This window comes from Agelaius phoeniceus, chromosome 2 (genome assembly GCF_051311805.1).
Source record: "Agelaius phoeniceus isolate bAgePho1 chromosome 2, bAgePho1.hap1, whole genome shotgun sequence".
Taxonomy (NCBI): Eukaryota; Metazoa; Chordata; class Aves; order Passeriformes; family Icteridae; genus Agelaius; species Agelaius phoeniceus.
In genome coordinates this window covers 115,682,428-115,698,574 of record NC_135266.1, presented here as the reverse complement: position 1 = coordinate 115,698,574, position 16,147 = coordinate 115,682,428, and the positions used below count along the sequence as shown (strand labels likewise).

The following is a 16,147-nucleotide window of genomic DNA, read 5'->3' as shown; positions in this document are numbered from 1 at the left end:
ATGCTTGGTACATAAGGATGCTGTCTAGTGTTGCTGGCTAAGAATCACAGAAATATTAGAAAACAGAGCTTTTATTATTAGAAAACAGGGCTTTTTGGGATATCAATATCAGGGTTTCCCCCGTGCGTTTCAGAAACTTCCTCAGCAGCTCTTTCCTTCGGGTTTGTGCTGACTCCCTGTGGTCGTTCTCGTGATGGAAACACCATTTGTGAAGCCAACACCGAAATGAGGAGCAGGAGCAGCACCGCCCTTCTTTCTCCGCCCTCGGGGGCACCAGCGGCGGGGATCGCACATAAACCACACCGAGGGTGTTCAAGGTTGGATAGATGCCATCAGATGCCACCGCACCGCTGCAATTTCGGGTCGAGCACACCGGAGTGCCACCGACCGACGCTGCGGAGGTGCGTGCGCGTCCCGCCCCGTTCCTGCCCTCGTCCCGCCCCTTCCCCCGGATGCGGGCTGGGATGGCGCTGCCCACCCCGCGGTACGAGCACCTGGGGCCGCGGGGGCCCTTTCAGGACGTGTACGAGCCGGCCGAGGACACCTTCCTGCTGCTCGATGCGCTGGAGCGGGACGCGGACAGCCTGCGGGAGGCTCGGTGCGGCAGGGCGGGCAGGGGAGCCGGGAGGAGGGAGCTGAGGGGGGATTGCTGGCACAGGGGTGGTAAAGCCATTGCAGAGTTCCAGAGGGGCTGCGGAGATGCGGAAAGGCTGCAGGGGGGTGAGCTGAGGGGGCATTGCTGGCATAGGGGTGTTAAAGCCATTGGAGAGCTCCAGAGGGGCTGCGGAGATGGGGAAGGGCCGGGAGGGGTGAGCTGAGGGGGAATTGCTGGCACAGGGTTGATAAAGCCATTGCAGGGTGAAAGGGTGCTTGGCTTCTTCAGCCTGGAGAAGAGGAAACCTCGTCGCTGTCTGCAGCTTTCTCATGAGATGAGCCAGCACTGATCCTGCTCTGTGTGAGCTGAGGGGATGGCCTGAAGCTGTGTCGGGAAGGGTTAGGATGGATATCAGGAAAAGGTTCTTCTTCCAGAGGCTGGTGGGGCACTGGGAGAAGCTTCCTAGGCAATGGTGACAGCACCATCCTGACAGAGCTCAGAGAGTCTTTGGAGAGCGCTCCCAGGGATGCACAGGATGGGATTGTTAGGGGGTCTGTGCAGGGCCAGGGGTTGAACTGGATGATTCTTGGGGGTCCCTTCCAGCTCAGGATATTCTGTAATTCTGTACTTCAATGTGTTTGGGAGGACAGCATGTTCTGTAGTGCTGTCTTGACCAATCCTGTGTCTGTTACAAACAAAAGTCATCCAGAGTGTTCTCTCTTTAGAGTAGACATCTGCCTTGAAATAGGGTCTGGATCTGGTGTCATTTCAACATTTCTGGCTTCTTCTATCCTTGGACCCAATGCACTGTACATGTAAGTATAACAGCACCTAAACTGTTGCATGCAATAATAAAGGATGCCTAACCCAGGATCCTTAGCCCTCTTACACATATTTATCATTTTCACATTTTAAAAATTGTTATTTTCTCAATTCTATAGATACATAAATCAAAGCAAAGAGAGCCTGTTGAGCATTTCTGAGCTTACGGTGCAGCCTGAATTATTTACTTCATGTTCTTCATTCTGTAACAAATGAGTAGTGCTGTGGCTAGAAATCCATTTTCCCATTTCTCAGACAAATTGCTAAGCCTACTCTTGTGTTTGCTGGGTTTAATCCTTGTGGGTCCCTTTTAACTCAGAATATTCTGTACTTCTATAAACTAGCTTATGGTTCATAAGGTACAGTAGCCTATAACTTACACTTTGTAATATTTCCCTTTTAGATGCACAGATATCAACCCTATGGCAGCTTACTGTACTCAGGAGACAGCTCTGCTGAACAATGTTCACCTGCAGCCTGTCATCACTGACTTGGTAAGAGAGAAGTTTCAATAGTATTTCCGTCATAGTTTGTGTAATTTTTTAATACTTAACGGAGATCATGGGGTCACACAATAGTTAGGGTTGGAAGGGACCTCTCGACATCACCCGTCAAAAAACCCCAACCAGCTATTCAATCTCTAAAATTCAAAATTAAGCTCTAAAAATTCATTGTATTAGTTAAATAAATCTGTAGATTTAGTTTGGAAAGTGCTGGACAAGGAATTCTATAGTGGCCTCACATTATCATAGCCCTTTGTCTAAAGTTATGTAGTTCTTGGTTCTCAACCTTTTCTGATTTAATTAGAACTTTTGTCTGTTGTTACCTTTAGTTTCTTACAAAATTTGATATGGAGAAAAGCTAATTTTTCTCATCTCTTTAACCCTTTTATATGTTTATAAAAGATGATGTAGGTAGGCCACAATAAATGGGATTTAAAATGGCTGAACAACTACACTATGTAACTATATTTTTACAAAACATTTGCATTCAAAAAAACCCCCCACACAATCATGAACTTCACCTACAGGTCAAAGGATTATCCCCAAGATTAAATGGGAAGGTTGATCTGCTGCTGTTTAACCCACCATATGTGGTAACACCTTCTGAAGAGGTAGGAAAATTTTGAAATGCACAATAAAAATAGTATTGCTACTGTCTGTTGTGACAATTCTGTTATTCTGTTTTATGACAATCTTTGCTTTCCTTCTTCCTAGGTGAAAAGCCAAGGAATAGAGGCATCCTGGGCTGGGGGCAAACAGGGCAGAGAAGTAATGGATAGAGTTTTCCCATTAGTACCAGACCTGCTTTCACCAGGAGGATTATTCTACTTGGTCACAATTAAAGAAAATAATCCAGGTGATTACTGTCCTTGAAATTCAAATGGGCCAAACCAGGTTTAATATGGTATAAATCAAAATATTGATCACAGCTAGACCAAAAATGCAAGCAAATTTATCAAAACTAAGAACTCCCCAAACTAGTTTGGAAAGCGAAAGTGTGTGGGACCCCAGCAGCTCTGCAGGAGTTCAGTTCCAAGTCTGAAAGGTGGATTAATTACGTCTGAATTAATCAATGATGCCAGGCCAGTTCTTTCTTATGGTAGAGAATGGTGGTGTTAACTGAAAAGGCTTATTGGGAAATGTGATGTCTTTCATTTTACAGGTGTAGAGAAAAGATTTGGAATTGTTCCTTCTGATCTAATGTTTAATGGCCACAAATGATAATGTAATGACAAGATTATTCTTCACACCTGATTTATTAGGCAGCTTTCTTTCACTTTCTTCTGCAGTTAAGCTTCATACAGAATTCTAGCAAAACACTAAACTTCAGTTTGTAAGTTGTGAGCTTTATTTGTGCTTGGTGGGAGATTATTTTGCATAAAAGTTCTTGTCTGAAAGAGTAGGAGGACAGAGTTTATAAGCTTTGCTTTGCAGCTTGACAAATATTTTAGCTTGACAAATATCTTCTATAACCAATTTCAACTCATTTGTAAACACTGCACTTTCCATTGCAGATGAAATTCTGGAAACAATGAAGAAAAGCGGCTTAAAAGGCACACGAGTGCTTTCCAGGCAAGCAGGACAAGAGATGCTGACAGTCCTCAGATTTAGGAAATCTTGATAACTTCTCTTCACCTGCCAGGTAGTAGGCATGGAGAAAACTGAACACAGAGCTGTCACTTGGTAAACACTGAAGTGAATGCAATCTGCCCTTTGTTAATGGCAGGAACTTACTCATACAAGCAAAACATCAAGAAAGAAATGAACCCAAAAACTGAACCGGGGAACAAAATATCAATGGGTTCTTAACGATCTTATATCCTCTGACATATCAAATGCCACACACCAGAGAGTCTCACTTCTACAAGCCATGCACACGTATCACTTTTAATTTGTAGTCTTCACTTGTCATTGGTCAGAACCAGGATAATTTTACCATCAGCATTCACCACAAACTGCAAGTTTACAAGCAGCAGTATTAAGGTATCCTTCTGTTGGCTTAAAAAGTTCTTTCCTCTCCCAGGATCAGCGTTCTCAGCACGGATCACTTTGGCCTTGATTAAGGACCAGAGTCCCCCACATCCCTCTGACCTTCAGAGAAGAAGAAGGAGCCTGGTTAAAATACACAGATGCTCAGAGTTCAGCACAAAAGCATTTGGAGGAAGTTTGGATCAGTGCACAGATGGAAATACAGTGGCACTTTATACAGTGGAAAATGTGAAGGCAGAGTTAGGAGTTGTTTCACTTGTTCTCACATAGCTGTCAAATATTTTTACTACTCAGGGTAGTGAACTGCTCATCTCTTCCAACATATGTTCCAGCAGCAGATAAGGAGGATTCTCCAATTCTTCAATCCCTTGTTATGAGCACAAGAGTTCTGCAACTCATTAGACACCTTCCCTAAGCTTCAGAGGTGGCTTCTCAAGGAATGATGGAAAATTTTACTTTAGTAATTGTATGTATTTATATTGTGATTGGGAATTTTTTTGAGGAATACAATTTTGCAAATAGAAATTGATTTTTAGTAGTTTTCACTTCTTTTCCCCCATTTTAAAGAAACACTAATGTAGTTTTTCTGGTGTACACTGGAGGGTTTTCTGGGGCTCTCATTGTTTTGTCTATGGATAGAAAGCTTAAATAAGTTGGCTTCAACTCCCAGCTTACTTTTGACCAAAATAAAAACCAAACAAGTTTAGAAGGGGTAAGATGGAAGTGCATTTAAAAAAAAATCCATCATGGTTCTGTAGAGACTGACTTGCAAGAGTTTTGTTTGTGTAATGCTTCTATAAACATTATTTTGATACTTGTAGTAATCTGTGTAATTTTAGCAGTGCTTTATCACAGTAGGGTACTGGGCACAATGTAGTCCTCACATCAGTCCAAATTAGCAGAGCCTCTTACTCAAAAACTATTAGAGTTGAAAGTGGGATGATAATTAAATGTGGTTAAGCAAAATAATTGCAGATACACTGTCAAATTAAGGATAATTTGACTGCAGACTGCACCTAGAGCTTGTAGGATTTCCAGATTTCAAGCTCAGGGTTGAATGCTACCAAAACCTTTGGCCATGGTTCAAAAGTACCTTGTCCTCAGGTGCTGGAGTTCTTATCTGGCCAGTTACTGAATATTTTCTCAGTTATTATCATTATCATCCTCTCCAGTTAAGTTAGGAGACTCTGCTATGGTAATAAAATAAGACCCATTATCTGCAGGGTGCTCTGAGCACTGCTTTGGTTTCTGTTCTCCGCCTGTAATGTTTAATAGCTACAGACAGGTTTAATTATGAGGCCACATCTTATTGTAAATTTAATAATTGCTCTGGGCCAACGTTACCTGAAAAATCTACAGGAATATCCTTTTTATCAACATGACTGGAGAAACCTTTATTGTCTGAGTATTGGAAAGAGAAGGTGATCCTGAGGGTTTAAAAAACATCTCCCCTTCTCTGGCTCCTGCCTACCCTCACAGAGTAATGAACAAAGCTGCAGGGTTTTTTTGTTTTTTTAAAGATCCTCCTGCACATGAGGTTTTGATTTTACAAGAAACAAAGTAGCAGAGCAGAGGGATACAAAGCAGGATTTTAAATGTATTCAGTGCTTCTGCATGACTCTAGTTCAACATCCATCAATTAAGAAGTTGAAAAAATTCACTGTTCACACAACAATCTGCACTGTAAGGGATGATTGTTTCTGCTGCTTGTTCTCAGCATCTTCATAAGGACAAGTAATTTGGATTTTGTGTGTTCCTTTCTCAGCATGTCTTTAAGACCTTTTTCCCTAAGTATTTTTAAGACATTGAAGCACTTAGCTGAACCTTCCCAAAAACTTTTACCTATGCCAAGTTTCTTCATGAAGTTAGAACCAAATTGAAGGCAAACAGGAATTTTGTATATAGCAATTGTCACTTCTGCTTGTGATGGAAATGCTTACCAAAGTCTAAATTATCAGGATTTTTTTTCCAGAATAATATTTTGGAAAAAATAATGGAACAGCTTTCTGAAATGTTATGTTTGGATTTCTTTTTTCTATCGAAAAATTTTTGTTTGGATGGAGTGTGTGATCAGGAGAATCCTACTGATGTTTATGAGGAGCTGAAAAAGCATGACAAAAACTTTAATCCAGCCTAAATGGAAAATATTTATGGAAGAGAACACCTTGAGTGTAACTGCACACACAGCAGGGCGCCACTTGAGCCAAAATACTCCTGCCACAAATTGCCTTTTTGTGCACTGAAGACGCCTGGTGGCTGCATCCACAGCCAGTTCTGAGAGAAAAATTGGTTATTCAGGGAAGTTTTTCTCTTGCTGAGACTTAATAAACCACCTTGAGCCATTCTATTTTTATTATATTATTAAGATACAAATTAGATATTTTTGATCTCCAAATGGTAATTTAGATTTTTTAATTTGTTTTTTTTAACTGAGTCCATGGATTTGAGACACTGCACGAGTTTAGGTTTGCTTTAAAAGCATGTTTCAAGGGATAGTAAATGCTAAATAAATACAAAATAAGTATTTGTCAAAGTAAGGAATGAGAGTCCTAATCCTAAACTGTATAATTAGGAAAAGGAGATGGCAGAAAAAGATGTCACCATATGAGCATTGTCTATAATAACTCAGTAACTTCTTTGCTGAATCCTAAGAGAAATCAGGTATTTAAAAACCCTCTGCAATTGAATTCAAAGAACCTCTTCCATTTAAACACAACTACAATAGTTCTCTGTATTAGATGTTATTTTGGAGGAAAAGGCTCCAAAAACATGGGGTGAAATTCAGACCTGAGGATCGCGATAAATAGAAACTTTACCTGATTCAGTCCCCGTTGTTAGGGCTGTTGCTACTTTACTGAAGGCAAGTGAAAAGAAAAACCCAACCATAATCTATGCAATGTTCTTTCTGTCCCACCTCAGTTTTTCTTCTGACAAGACCAACGTTCTATTTTGGGGCTGCATTTTTCCTGTTTGTAGGAAACCACAGAGTGAGACACAGCGTTCTGAGAGTGGGCTGCAGGAAGTCTGCTGAAAATTACCTTTTAACACTGCGTGAAGGAGTTGTAGTGCCTTAAAGGAGCAGCAATGTTCCAGTGTCCCATCAGCTCCTTGCCTGTCACTCGTGATCTCAGAACTCAGCATTTACTGCTGCACCAGCCAAGGTAGCCCCTGCAGTTTTACTCCTGTAATTCCCTGTTAGAGGAGGGGTCAGCTCCTTCATTTTAGTCTAAGTCCTTCACAACATGAGATTCTTTGCATCTCCCCACTTTTCCCTTAGCAGTTTCAGTTTCAGGAGGTGAGATGAGCCTTGTTAAACTGAAGCACACATCTTGAGCCAGGTTCTGGATTGTAGGCTCAGCTTGGGTGCTCTCAGGAGGGGGCTTAGTTCCTTCTGTCCAGAGCTGGTTAAAGCTCCACTTGGGGCTTTGTTGTCTGTAAAACACTTACATAAGTGCAACCATGGGTATTGTAGCTGTTGGATTTGTGTTGGAGTAATGACAGGTTCAGAAAAAAGGGGAGGGAGGAAGCAATTTAAAACTAATTATAGAAGAATTGAGGTGAGAAGGTGGTCAGTTACTGCAGTGAAATCCAATGCTGAATTGGAGCTATTTTGTACACTGGAGGACAGATTAAAAAACCACTTGAGGCAAACCAATATACAAACCCCTCCTAAAAACCTCTAAAGTCCCTAAATACTTTTCTGTCAGCTCTGAACAGAACTACTGAACAGTACTTTCACCTGAGCTGCAGTAGCTCTCTGTATTCCAGCTTTCATCCTGCACTTTCTGCTTCTACCTGAGATGTGCCTGTAGATATGAAAGAGGTGGCCACACAAGCCACAAATTCCAAAATCCTTGTAAAAAATGTCATGGGATGAGGAAAAAAAAAAGCAGAATTGTCAAAGATTGTCTCTCCTTCAGCCTATGCAAATTACAAATGTCAAACCTAATTATCAATATCACTGTGGCCTGAAAGCTGTGTGTACTTGATTCTCCTGCATTCTGGATATGGATTGAACTGCCTTGATTCAGTTAAAAAGGTAAAATGTCACTATGAGAATTTAGCATGGCCTAATTACTAAACTTTAAATATTTGCTTCACCTCGTTCTGCATCAGCTTCCACAGAAATCCTGACTGATACATTGATTTTGCAAGTGTGCATGTGCTGTTTCATACACAAATTGTCCACACAAGAAAATTTTACAAAGGGTATGTTTATTTCTATTCTGCTTTTCCATTTCACAACAAAAAGCACTTGATCTTAATGTGCTGTGACCTGGAAATGACTGAAAATGAGAAAATGATGGTTCATAAAATCATCAGTCAAGAGGTTGCCTGAATTTATCATTGATCCATCCTTAGATGTCAAGAAAGGTCAGAATTCAGGAAAAGAAATGTGTAAACAATCAAACCCACACTTGATGATAATTTTTGATGGGTTGATGTTATTTGCTCAATTTTCATGAAGTCCCCAAGGGAGAGAAATCAAACTGTGACCTTTTTGAATTCTTCCACATTACAGAAGCCCTTCCTGAAAAGATCTGAGGCCTTGGGTAGCTGCAAGATCTCCTGTACTACAAATGGTTTACTGCAGTGTCAAAATGTACAAAAATCATTCCACCTGGTATTCACTTGGAGCAGAAGGCATCATTAGGGAATTTCTGTCACCATGAAGAAAATCAGGAGTGACAGGAAGCAGAGGTTTTGTATAACCAGTCCTGAAACAGACTTCACTGTCACTGCACAGGTAAATCAACCAAATGCTTCAATATCTGATGTTACCTTAGGCTACAGCAGCAGCTCCTCAAATTTTCCTGTCCCCGTCCATTTCTTGTGTCTTATATTACACCACTCTATGAAAACTACCACAAGTTCTTAATCCACTTGATTGGTAAAATAAGAGATTATGCATAAATTCTATAAAAAAAGGAATACCTTTATTTTTTTTAAAGAGACCGTTTTTCCATTACCAAGTGAAAACTTTACAATGTAAAGTATTTCTCTTCAGTATTGTTTTAATATAAAAACTTAAATCACTTACTCTGGTCTTACTGTTCCTACAGGAAGTCTTGTGGCACTGCAGGACCTGGGTTTCTTCAGCCTCACTCTAGTATCTAATCATAAGTTCATGACTTATTTTTTTAAATAAAACCATTTCTGTGGCCATTCACCATCAACAAAACATCCCTACCACCAAAACAAAAATAAAGCATCTTCATCAGACCAAAAGAGACTAAACTCTAACAGCACTATTACAGTGAGAAACTTTGTTAAAATAAAAATATTTTGAAAGTTAGACACGACTTTAAAATTGTACAAAGACAACAAGCACTCAAATTACACAGAGTAAGTAGCAGTGAGTACAATGTGAATGCAACAACAGCGAGCCTTGCCTCTTTTTATATGTAAATATAAATAGAGATTATCCTTGCCAAGCTTCCAGCTTTTTTTTTTCCTTTTTCCTGAAAATCAGCCTATTATGCTGCAAAACCTAACAGGGAGCATCTCACTCTTCAGTTCAACAGAATTGCTAAAAGGGGCTCTGGCTAAAACCAGCCTTTCTATCATGAGAATATCCCATACTGTGCAGAACAAGTTTCTCTCTCCACTGAAAAATGATTCCCTTTTATTATGCTGAATGCTTCACCTTCCCATGGGACCTGCCAAATTACAGGCTTCAAAATGATTAATAATTCTGAAGCTTGCTCCTGTTTTTTCCATAACATGCAAGCTGAAACTATCATGGTGTGTCCATGTAAGGAGTCACACAACAGAGAATGCTCCTGTTTGTATTTTACTCTTTGCAACTTTTCTTTCAAGAAAAACACTTGGGAGTAATTTCAGCTAACTTGGCTAAATTAGTTTAAGTATTGGTCAGAAAAGAAAATACTTCTTTTAATTTTTTTCTGTTACATTTAGAGTTCAAATATATTCCTAAAACCACACGGCAGAAAGTATCTCTTAGAGCTTGTCCCTACATTTGGATGTAAAGTGAAAAGCTGACACTGTTACCATCCTCCCTTTACTTCTGAGAGTTTTCTTCTTTACAGGAAATTTATTCTTGCACAAGAAATTAATCCCCCATGGAGACTGTTCAAACAACTCCATCACAGCCTCTAAACTAGGATTTAGTTATTCCTTATGTTTAGATAGATGAGAAAACTTCTGCTGTAAATCTTCCCTAAGATCAACAGCAATTAAAATAAAGTTATATTTTATCCGTCTGCAGCCATACTGGCAAAATGATGTTCTGAATTTGAGTGTTTGAAGGACTCTGTCTCATGACAGAATGCAACCACTTACTCATATTTTCTTTAAAAATGCCTTGATGATTTGTTATATTCATGATTTTAAACTTATTCATTCTTTCTAGATTACCTGGAAGTGCTTTATTTTTCATAGCTTTACTCCATTATTAATGTTTGTTGCAATGGATCAACATCCTGATTTTCAAAAAAGCTTGAAAAGTATATAGTTTTATTTTTAAATGAAAATATCCTATTATTAAACCAGCAGTGTCCTGCAAATTGAGTCCATTACACTTGCCAATTGCTTCATTTTTATGTAAAACTGTAAATTTGAAAGCAACTTGATTTTTTTTCTTCTTTTCCAGTTATGCAGGAGCCTATTTAATATTCCCATGAAGCTTTCAAAATGTCTGTCAGTCTATCAGTCAAGGGAAGAACCCACAGCATCTAATCCTATATAAAATTGTTATGGGTTGCAGCCTGGAAAATCCCATGTTAGCAAAACTGAGTGAACTAGCCCAAATTCCTTTTGCCCATCCCATTTCTCTAGCTGCTTTTCTTTTCTCAATATCCCATTATTCTCCATTTGCTTGAATTCTAAGATAGCATTGCTGAGGTTTCAATAAAGATTAAAAATTAAAGCAAGGATGTTGTTTCACTGTAAGGAAACAGCAGCTGTGAGAAAATACTTTCAGTTGTTGTCAGGACAGAAAAGGCTATTGGCAGTTTACCTTTCACTTGGCTTCAGAAGATTTATTAAACAGTTCTAGCCCAAGGCAGTTAAGGATTTTAAGGTAAACCCAAGCTTGTGCAATAAGAAATGATATTTAGGAAGGCATATATTGATCTCTAGGATTAGATTAAAAAGTTGCTACTGTTATTTCTGTCTGAAGTCCTAGACCAGCAGTGGGCTGAGCACTCCTGGACTGATGCATATGGGTAGGAAACCTCCTGCTTTTTAGCTTTGTCCATCTATTCCAGCAGGTTTCATAGCAGGACATGGAACACAAGTGCATTTCTGCAGACTAATTGCACTAAAATATAGTTGTTACTAAGTATGTAAGTCTCTCTCAGCCCAGCAAAGGAGACTGCTCTAGATACAGGTGGGAAATAGCTCTAAACCCAAAATAATCTGGTTATTTTGTCTCTCTTTTCAGCAATTCTTGGTATCGCTGTAAATAAACTGCTGTGAAACTCTGCTGGGGAAAGGAAGCTGGACAACTGGCTCCACCCTCAGGAGTTAAAGCATCCTTATGCCATTGTACCCACGGAGAGGAAGGATTCCTGTGCTCCCAGGAGATGCTTGGAACCTGTGAACCCAGAGCATCTCCAGGAGATCTAGAGCAGGCAGAGGTCAGCTGTATTCTGGCACTTTGCACAGTACTCCCTCATTTCATTCCAAAACTTTATGGAACATTTGTGTTAGTGAACTATTTGGCATCATCATTTGGAATAGCTTAGTAACTATTAACTAGATTTTGGAGAGAGTAACATTATTGAAATTCTTCAATTTCCCATTTTGCTTTCTGCCAGTCCAATAGATGTGGCCGTGGCACAGAGTAAGAAATACAGCCCAGGTCTGTAATTCTATTTTAAGTTCCAAGTGTATCTGCCTTCCTACTTGTGTTTACAAGTCCTGAAGAACCTTTGCAGTAACTGTTTTATTTTATTCACTTCACCTCCCTTGACTGAAAGGCTGATGATAAGGCCAGATGTGTAAAGGACCTTCAGGGAAAGATGGAGCAGCCTCTTCTCCTGTGCACAATGAAAAAACCTTCCCAACTCCTCAGTTTAGTGCCTCTACCATCCCCAATTTAGATTTAGCTTAGTCCTGCTAGTAGGAAAAAGGCAGTAATCTCTGCTAAGAACTTCGTCCAGCATAAGTTTCACTTGACAGCAGCTGCACTGCAAACCACACTCAGTTACTGGTTTGTCTACTCAGCTTTCAAATATTGGCACTGAAATGGAAGGGGGCATGTGAAACCAAGACAAAGGAACGGTGATTTTAGAAAAGCAGACATGGCAAACCTGCAGAACTCCCAGCCTTATGAGAATAGTGGAGTTCAGAGGTCAGTACAAGAGACTGGCTGGTTAAGCTGGATAATGAATACATCCACAGTTGCACCAAACAGCATAAGAGAGAGTTCTAGAAGAAAAATGTTTCCTGTTTCAAAACATAAACCAAGCTTGAATAGAAAGTTGCAATAGTCCTCCCCCAACAGAGCAGTGATATTTTAACTAACCATCCTAGAGCTTCTTGCATTTCAAAGGTGCAGCACCTCTTCTTGGTCACTTAGGGACAGGATACTGGACACAGCAATCCACTGCCACAAACAGCAATCCCTACCACACCGTCTTCTTAGATGCACTGTGAACTGGGGTCCTCCATTCGAGTGCCTTTTTCTCAGCCTCAGTTACAGCTGGACTGAACAGAGATCAGGCGTATGCCAGGGATGCTCCCTACATTCCTCATGAGCTCTACATCAACGTAGCTCTGAAGTCCACAGCAGGGTTAGCAACAATCTGTGGCACACTGCTAAGTTCAGGAGTAGATTGTCATTTCTACAAGAATACAAAATAGCTTGTAAAATCAATATGTAACACTGTATATATGCATGAATATAAAAATAAACCACACCATCAATATGTAAAACTTCACAACAAGGATGAAAACAGTTCTCTTCTCAACGGTCTTCAGTGTTGATGAGCTGGTTCTCATTGTCATAGCCATCAGGCAGATAGGCTTTCCTTAGCTGCTCCGACTTGGGTATGGAGCTGCCGTTCTTAACGTAGCGGGACAGGAAGGCCCGCACAGAGGGGTGATCGGCCTTCTCCAGGGGGATGTTGGCCTCCAGGCACATTTTCACAAAGTCCTGGATCACGCTGCTTTTCTCTGTCTGGGCAGCGCTGTTGCACTGCAGGGAGGCAGTCAGAGTCCTTTGCTTCTTCCTGACGTTCTGCTCCTCGAACTCCGCCTTCCTCTTGGTGTGTGTTTTGGACTTGAGGTGGTCATTGATGGCGGACTTGCGGACGTGGTTGAGCACCACGTTGCAGGAGGTGCAGAAGAGCTTCCCCCCGTCCTCGTGCAGCTCGCTGCCGAACTCCGTCACGCGGTCCTGGGGCGTCACGTACAGGGCGGTCTTGGAGCGGTTCCGCGACGGCGCCGACTTCACCCCGAACCGCTCCATTGCAGCAAAGCTGGGGAACAAATAAGAGTTCAATCAATGTCCAGCCTGGCACCTGCTGACATCTAAAATGTCATTAGCTACACATAAGACACGTTTGTGACACTGCTATTGAAAGGATTTTCATCTGCAAGTCCAGTTAAATGGGAGAGTGAAGTTCCTTGTGGGTCAGAGGAAAACACTTATTTTGGTTTGGTTTTTAGGTTTATTATGAGGAGTGGTTTCTGTTATTTGGGTTACTGTAGGGGGATAGAATATAAGAAAATAAAGATAGTGTAGAAAGTAATCTTACCCCTAAGGAGTTGCAGCTGGGACAATTATCAGATTAGGAATAGGCCTGACTTTAACAGGCCACAGCTGTAACCAATGAGAAGAAGAGTGCTATAAAAGAGTGGAGTGGGCTTAAGAAAGGAACTGGAGTCAGTTGCCTGCTTTGTGAAGAAGAAAGAGTCAGTGCTCTGAGAGCTGCCCATGAGAAACACCAAGAAGGTATGAAACTTTTGCAATGAGAAGACAACAGTATGGAACCCCTGCAATAAGATGACAACAGGTTACTGTAAGAGTCTATCTGGACTTTTACTATAAGGTTTTATTAATGTGGTGCGAGTTTTTTTCTATTTGATTTTTTTATGGTATGTATTGTGCATCTGTTGAGATTGTGGTGGATATATAGGTGTAGTTATAAGGTATTAGATTGTAATTAAAGTGTTTTTTAACAATTGTTTGAAGTTATCCTCACACCACTAATATTGTGGTGACTCAACAGAACCCTCAAAACCTAATCTGTTAATCACTTAAAGTAAAACAAAACCACTTTTTGCTTTTTATGAAGACCCTTTTTTTATCCTTTACACATTAGGACAAATGATACTTTGTTCTTAGTGTTTTCAACATATTTGACAGTATCTTAATTATGTTGAATCAGTGTTTTTCTGTGTATTTTTTCCATATCAAGCAAGAAAACCATTACTGTAACTTTCAAAAGTCAGTAACCCCCAACAAAAAACCCCAAACTGAAACTTTGCCAGCACTTGCTTGGAAACAGCCCTGGTTTTTAAACTGCAGCTATTAGATTGAACCTGGAGTTTAGAGCAAATAATTTTGTCAGTGCTGGAACAGCCTGATGGGAATATAGAATTTCTTATTTTGCATTGCAATAGATGCAATTCTATTTTCAAACAAGTTTACCATCACTCTAAACTAGACCATGTCACCAAAGCAAGCAATAACCCAGTCAAGTGCTCTGAAATCAAACAGTGTCCCTTTGTTGTTGAGGTATGTAGCTACTGCAAATCTCAACTATAGGTAAATTAACTTCTTTTTAAAGTAAAGCTGAAGTCAAGTAGCAGCTCTGCTGAGGTTAGAGGTTTTCTGAGCAAAATTAATGGTCATCGCATTAGCTACCCATTTCCTTAAAAAAAAAAACTGTAAAGAAAAAAATCGAAAAGGCAACAATGTTTCTTCTAAGTGTCCTGCTACCTCCGTATGTACTTTTCTGTACTTGTTTTCTTTTGTTACCCAGTTTGCTGTAGCGACATTTAAAAAAAAAAAGGTTGAATACAGTTTCTGCTGCCCAGAATGGGTTTTCCCCACCCTGGAACTAAAGGAATAGAGAATTCTGTCATCAACACTGTCTTTTTTCTTAAGCCATTGCTACAAGAAGAGATGACAAGCTTCTGCAAAAGGCAACAAAGATCTTGGTATTAGCTACTTTCCTAGTGAATATGTTTTGCTCTCACTGCAGCTTTGCAGACCTGTAAGTCTTAGACTGATACAATGATAAACAGTCTGTACCCAGCATCAATGTAACCTTCATTCTCTTTCTTGCTTTATACAAGAGTTTCCTAACAACCATTTCCTGAAATCAAGAAGAAAACAAGTCCGAATCCAACTTGTTGCTTTGGCTTCTGAAAAGCCAAAAAAGAATTCCCCCACCAAACCAGGTGCTTGTAGTCCTACTGCAGCAAAATCTCTCAGGATTCTGAGAGCAGCAGAACACAGGATTTTTGATAGGTCTATTTTTTGGGGGGGATATCAAATTTTGGCGTGTTTCCTTGCAGAGGGCTGCTGCCTCCCCACCCCAGGGTGCTCACGGATCCGCTCTCCGGGCCCCTCCGGGCGAGGCGGCTGTTCCGGGGTCTCGGCTGTGACCGCTGTCACCGCACCGGAGCCGCTGGGAGAGGAGCACAGCGAGTCTGCATCTCCAAGCGCCGGGCGGGTTCCGCCCAGGGACCGGGACCATCACTCGGTGCGTTGCTCGCCCGGGTTCGTTCCCCGGGCTGCCGGCGCCGCGGGTGAAACGCGCGGAGCCCGGCCGGGCACAGCCCAGGCCCCGCGGCTGCGGCCCTTCCCCGTAGCGCGGGTGTTTCCCGGGAGGCCCCGCAGCCTCCTCCCCACGCGCGGATGCGGATCCGCCGGACCCGTGCCAGGCACCATTACCCGCAGCAGCCGCGCCGCCCGCCCGGAGCCGCCCCGGGGCTGCTGCTCCGCCGCCGCCGCTCCGCGCTGGGCCCCGCCGGGCCGGGCCGGACGCGCCGCTCCGCCGCAGCCGCACGGCCCCGCCCACTCCGCCGGCCCGCCCCCGCCGCCGGAAGTCACTCGCTGATCGGTTCGCTGCGGAGATGGGCAAGGATTGAGCCCAATTACGCATGGGAAGCGGGCGTGAGAGCGCTGATAGAGGCGTGCGCCGGCCAATCAGAGCGCGGGCGGTGGCGCTCAGCGGACGGGGCATCGGGCGGGCGGCTGCGGAGGAGGGCGTAACCGACGGGGGGAGCAGCCAGTGGAAAGGCGGGTCTGAAGTAACGA

At 42.0% G+C, this 16,147-nt stretch overlaps 2 protein-coding genes across 3 annotated transcripts; one reads left to right on the top strand and one right to left on the bottom strand.

Moving 5' to 3' along the window:
* The first annotated feature begins 311 nt into the window (after nucleotides 1-311).
* HEMK2 (HemK methyltransferase 2, ETF1 glutamine and histone H4 lysine) lies at nucleotides 312-4,729 on the top strand. Of its 2 annotated transcripts, XM_054655013.2 has the most exons (6): nucleotides 312-598; nucleotides 1,321-1,410; nucleotides 1,821-1,911; nucleotides 2,448-2,531; nucleotides 2,635-2,776; nucleotides 3,435-4,729. In XM_054655013.2, exons 1-6 carry the CDS (start codon nucleotides 327-329, stop codon nucleotides 3,539-3,541), a joined length of 786 nt encoding a protein of 261 aa, XP_054510988.2. In that variant the 5' UTR covers nucleotides 312-326; the 3' UTR covers nucleotides 3,542-4,729. The 2 variants fall into 2 exon arrangements, with proteins under 2 accessions (XP_054510988.2, XP_077030717.1); XM_077174602.1 differs by lacking the exon at nucleotides 2,448-2,531.
* Nucleotides 4,730-8,107: 3,378 nt separating this feature from the next.
* On the bottom strand, nucleotides 8,108-15,936 carry CGGBP1 (CGG triplet repeat binding protein 1). Its single transcript, XM_054653810.2, has 2 exons — nucleotides 15,782-15,936; nucleotides 8,108-13,355 (listed from the first exon to the last, which is right to left on the bottom strand). The coding sequence occupies exon 2, from the start codon at nucleotides 13,343-13,345 to the stop codon at nucleotides 12,842-12,844; it is 504 nt and encodes a 167-aa protein (XP_054509785.1). The 5' UTR covers nucleotides 13,346-13,355; nucleotides 15,782-15,936; the 3' UTR covers nucleotides 8,108-12,841.
* Between the last annotated feature and the right edge of the window lie 211 nt (nucleotides 15,937-16,147).

Coding starts and splice junctions, on each gene's coding strand:
- HEMK2 (XM_054655013.2), top strand. CDS start 327: ATGCCATCAGATGCCACCGCACCGCTGCAATTTCGGGTCGAGCACACC. Junction 1,912..2,447: donor AGCCTGTCATCACTGACTTG/GTAAGAGAGAAG, acceptor CTTCACCTACAG/GTCAAAGGATTATCCCCAAG. Junction 2,777..3,434: donor AATTAAAGAAAATAATCCAG/GTGATTACTGTC, acceptor TTTCCATTGCAG/ATGAAATTCTGGAAACAATG.
- CGGBP1 (XM_054653810.2), bottom strand. CDS start 13,345: ATGGAGCGGTTCGGGGTGAAGTCGGCGCCGTCGCGGAACCGCTCCAAG.